At 44.7% G+C, this 5398-nt stretch overlaps 1 protein-coding gene across 1 annotated transcript in view; it reads right to left on the minus strand.

The window, feature by feature from the left end:
* The window catches only part of SNX7 (sorting nexin 7), a gene marked incomplete at its 5' end in the record, with an annotated part of 59095 nt that extends 54406 nt beyond the window's left edge, over positions 1–4689 (minus strand). The window contains 2 exon segments of the mRNA XM_018573205.1: positions 3221–3318; positions 4569–4689. Of these exon segments, the coding sequence (XP_018428707.1) occupies positions 3221–3318; positions 4569–4689 (219 nt within the window).
* Between the last annotated feature and the right edge of the window lie 709 nt (positions 4690–5398).

Genomic DNA, 5398 nt, shown 5'->3' on the forward strand with positions numbered 1-5398 from the left:
TATATTTGTTTTTGTATAGATGTCCTATACATAATTATTATGCTAGGAAATCATTCTTTGCTGCTTAGTGCATAATTAGAAATATCCTCGCAATGTCATCACTTTGAAGAACTGTGGTGAAAGGACTCAAGCTTGACTGACATCCAGAAATACAGACAATTCTATCAGTTTGAAGGTTTGTCTTTCATTGCTGTGAAAATGAAAGCTGGAAATTCTAGGTCATATCAATATTCGTTTGCTCTAAAATATTCTGCTTTAATTAGAACTCTAATGAGGAGTTTGTTTTTAAGTTTGCTGCTAGCCTTCCCCCTTCCATATGGCTGAAGAATTCTCGCCTGGGTAAATTATTAAACACATTCACAGTCAAAAATCCTTATGCGAGCTGTGAAAAACTTTACATTTCCCAAGTAACAGAAGGCTTCTCTGACATTATGGAAGATGGTGCACAAACTGTCACCCTTATTGCTGTCTCATTTACACTCCGTGCAGCCCCTGTGTGAGCTCTGTGAAATGAAGTACGCTTTGTGTAAAGAGCCTGTCTCTTCTTGTATTCTTATTGCCACTAAAAAGGTGTCATAATGGTCTATGCTGTCTATGGCTTGTGTATCAATCAGGAAGTTTCAAAGTAAACAGTACAAGTCCCCTGAATAACCACTCAACGCAGACACAATAGATTGTGCGAAAACATCTTCCAGAGAAATATCAAACATTTTTAGCACTTAGCGTAGGTCTGGGTGCATCTTTACAGACTGATGTCTTCAGCACATTCTGATCTGCCCAGCCCTAAATTGTCTGGACAGGTAAAGAGCAATAAGCCCTAGTTTAAAAAAATCAAAAACAAAAACCACCTTGCAGTGGGGCTACCTGTGCACTTGGAGGGCTAAACGCTCGTCTGTCTAAGGGTATGGTGTATTCTCAACCTGTGTAACCTCAGGACCCACATTGGTCATTAGGTCACGACCTAAGTGGCACCACACTGGAACGCATGGCACTGTAGTACTGCTCGTTCCGGTGAGGGCGATCAACCTGTTTTATCCTAGATTGTTCACTTCTCCAAACTCTACACCCTTCTGTGAATAACCCTGTAAGTGTTTTGGCAAAATGTTAAAGATGCAGCACACCAAAACACATAGAAATGCATTACCGGGGTATGCTGCAATGGAATGCATGCGTGTCAGAGGTGTGCTGGGTCGATTCAAAATATAAAAGGTACTGCAACATGCTGATGCACATTAACATGTGTTGAAGGAACACGCACATTACCTAAGCACAAAAGTGCGTTTGAACTGCAAGTATTTGCAGACTACTTTTACAGATATGGTTTCATTTAACATCTTTCCTACAGTGAGGGGGCACTTTAAATATTTTTGAGTAATGGAAACAGAAGAGGAATGCTGTGAATCAGTGGCAGAATTCCTCATCACTATGCCGGTTCCAGGTCAGTAACTCAAGACAGCATTGAAGCCAAAACAGCAGCAAGACAGCCAGCGAATTAGCCTTCCCAAAAATTCAGCAATGACTGCCTCAGTTATTCTCTCATGACAGAATCCCTTTAAAAGGCAAGCAAATGTAGCTGAAATGAAAGTTATGTAATCCTCACTTAAATAAGCACATACTAGGAGGGTGGTATGCGTCACGAGTCCAATGCCTGAAACCTTTACTGTGTAACTTGCTCTCTCTGCCTGTTACTTAACCAATCACATTTAAAACGTTTAATGCAGGGGCACCCACAATTTTTCATCTGGAGATTTACTTCTCAAATGACGAGCTCAATGAGATCTACCAACGAAAAAGCACCTGCGTTCAGGGGTGGGAGGGGCGTGGGGGTGCCGTGTAGTCAATAGCATTAAAGTCAATGGCACCGCTTCCACGCCCCTCGCCTGCAGTGCGATCGCCCGCACACAGAACGCAGGCACATTAGTGCCTGCGTTCTGCAGAAATGTTGCAAGCACTATTTTTGCAGATCGCACTGGACTGGAACGCAGACACTAATGTGCCTGCGTTCCAGGTGCAGGCGGTGGGCGTGGCTGCGGTGCCATTGACTTCAATGCACCACCACGTCCCCTCCCATCCCTGAACGCAGGGAGCCGGCCGCTTTGCGGTCCAGTGCATTCTAGAGGCCGAACACTCTGGAACGCAGACTTTGTGGTGTGAACCGCCCCTCTTCCTGGGCTGTCTCTTCTCTCTCTCCTCGCTCTGTCCCTTCTCTCATTTTCTCTGCTGTCTCTCTCCTGTCTGTCTTTTCTTACCTCCACTGCAGCAGCTTCTTGGGTCTCTTCTCGTGTGCTGACGTCCTGTCCTCCCGCAGTGTTCGTGTGGCCGAATGTGCAGACTGTGAGAGGTGTCCCGCCCCTTCCCGTCTGCGGCGTCTGACACATTCAGCCGCACAAGCACCGCAGGAGGACAGGTCAGTGAGCCAATCGCGATCTACACTTTGCGATCGACTGGTAGATTGCGATCTACTGGGCACCCCTGCTCTAATGTATATAAGAATTTGAGTGATAGCTGTGAGAAACAGATCTGTAATGACATTTTGACATCAAGTTTTATGTGCGATACATAGCAAAGAGGATGTTCCAGTGTCACCAACAAGCATGTTCCAGGATCACCATAGTAGAGAAGAGTAGGTGGATCGATTATGTTAGATGCTATACTCAATGTATAACTCTCATGGCTCAATTTTAGGCTTGCATTGTACCTTTAATTTTCTAAAGAGGAGATTTTATAGCTACATTAATAGAACGGTATAACTTATTCATACATGGCATGCATATAAGCAATGCAAACTGACAGCACTGAAGTTTTCCCTCACTAATTACAGCTTCTTCCTCTCAATATTTTTAGCTAAGATAGGACTATGCACCTGTGTACAGCCTTTATAATGCGAAACTATGTGCTGTCATGGTTACTGCCATGAAATCTTTAAGCAATGGATCTCAAACTGGATGTATAGAGCATTCTAATTAAGGCATCAGTCAGGTTTCTAGCAGAGCCTGTTATACAGTGTGCTGTGGCATAACAGAATGGTCCTATCAATCAATGGCACAACATGAGTCATCATGCTAAGCTTATACTTACAGACAGAAAATACAGCAGTGTCTTGTTATTTTCAATGTCTCTGGCTTTAAAAGCCAAGTTTACTTTTTGGACCAGGTTCGGGTTCTTGGACCCATATTCATGGTGTAACATGAAAGAGAGTCACATTGCAAACCCTCCTTACCTGAATGGCAGAGTTCTTCTCCGCACAGGCTGCTGCAACTTTTTGAATTTTGTGCGGCTGCACATGGGTCCGCCCACATAGCTGCGTCCTCCACGATCCTTTAGCAGAGGAACTTGCAGGTCTCAATTAATACAAGTGCAGTGATGTCACCGCATTTGTGGTCCATTCATTCTTCCTCCCCTCTGCTAGTGAATGTTTGTACCCTCGTATGGACTGTAGGGAGGATCTGCAGGAGCCAGAGCATTGCCAACACAATCCACTGATCATGGTTGCAATAATTTACTGGTTTAAATGCAAAAAAAATAAAAATCTATTCTATAATTATATTTTATGAAGACATTTTCAATTTAAATTTTTTCACAAACAGTGGACTATGCCTTTAAAGAGCAACTGGTCTCAGGAAGCTGTGCCCCCCCAAAAAAGGAATGCAAAAGGATGTCCTGCAGCTGATCTTTTCCTCATCAGTGGCTCATCATGCCTTGCTCTACATTGCGTCTCGGTATGGAGGTGGCCATCTTGGCAGAGGCAAGGCTTTGGAGTCTCATGTCAGAGCCTACAGCACAGTGAGCAGAACTATATATATCACTATATCTCACTCCAAATCTCATGAGAGTAGGAGTGAGAGGCAGCGGTGCCTTAGATCTCACACTCAAGATATACAGCTATGAAGCTGTAGGTACAGGAGTGCTTAGGCATTCTCACATACTAAGAAATGAACTATTTTTCAGGAAGAATTCCAGACAAAAAAAAAAAAAGGTACATTTTCCAAAGCAGTGCTTCTCTAGAACACAGCAAAGCCTTACTTTTTATGTAAAGAGTTTTACTATTTTTAAAATGTTTATTTATTTTTTAACTTTACTGTCAGGGGCTTCAAGGAAATATCAGTGGTTTAAAATAGACCCCTGATATTTCCCTTTTGAAACAGAAAAAAGAGATTGAGGACACACAGTCCTCAATTTCTTTTTCTGCAGCCCCCAGCACTCAATGAACAGGACAACTCAGTACAGAGGCTTCCTGTTTACTCACAAACTAAAGAGGCATAGTACTCTCCCCAGTTATAAACGGACAGGAAGCCTTTGTACTGAGTGCTCCTGTTCATTCATAAACTGAGCACATAGTAAGTGATTACTATGTCCCTAATCATCAATGAGCAGTAAGTGATGTATAGCACCTCCTGCTCATCATAACTGGGGATATAGTAGTCACTTACTATGTCCTCAGTTATTTACAAACACCAAGTGATCAGTACTGATCACTTAGTGTTTGTGCTGCACAGGGAAAGATCAGTACATTTTTCACATATTTACTGATCCTCCGCTCTCCATCCTGAGCTGCTCCGCCCCCTCACGTCTGTCAACGGAGTGGAGCTCTTCTCCCCGTAGTGCACCACTCGGCCTCCTGAAAGGTCTCTCCTCCTGGTTGGGCACTGACAGCTGGATCAGCTCTGTGTCCCCTCCGATCCCTGCTGCCTATGTCAATACAGGCAGGGTAGAGCATAGGGGATCAGAGGGGACACAGACCACAGCATGCAGCTGGCTCCCAGTAGGGAGCCGAGAACTGCAGAGCGGTGGTGGAGGGGGGTCTCATTTTGAATTAATAGCGGCTGGGAAGACGCTAATGACAGCTATTCATTTATTAAGGAGAGTCAGGGGAAGCCTTCTACTATAAGTCTATGGCCGCTAAAGGAACCATGAGCTTATAGCAGAGGGCTGAATGCCAACGACGTAAGGCCAGCTGGAAATGCTCTTCTTACGATGTGTGCCTTATGTTGTTGGCAGGGAAAAGGTTAAAGCACAACTCCGGGCAGTGGGGCTACCCCTGAACTGTAAGGTTGGTCACCTCTGACCCCCGCCCCACCCCCTGGGCTCCAGCAGTCTAATGCCCCATGAGTCATCACGTCTAATGCAGTGTATTATATGTGAGGATGCTGAGGGACATTCAGACGCCGGAGCATAGGGGGGAGAGAGGTGAGCGGGCTCCACTGCAGGATCAAGTCACAAGTGAGTGTATCTTCTTTATTCAGTCCCCTAGAGGAAAATAAGCAGTTAACCCTTGGGTAGCCCTACTGCAAAGGTTCCTTTTTATTCTGCCTGGAGCTCTTATTTAATCTCTTTGACCTCTCAAAAGTTTGGAATTTCGGGGGGCGCATGCGCGCGGTGTTCCGGGAAGGTCATGCTT

The sequence above is a fragment of the Nanorana parkeri genome, unplaced genomic scaffold (assembly GCF_000935625.1).
Source record: "Nanorana parkeri isolate BGI_ZX_2015 unplaced genomic scaffold, ASM93562v1 scaffold2272, whole genome shotgun sequence".
In the NCBI taxonomy this organism is placed as follows: domain Eukaryota; kingdom Metazoa; phylum Chordata; class Amphibia; order Anura; family Dicroglossidae; genus Nanorana; species Nanorana parkeri.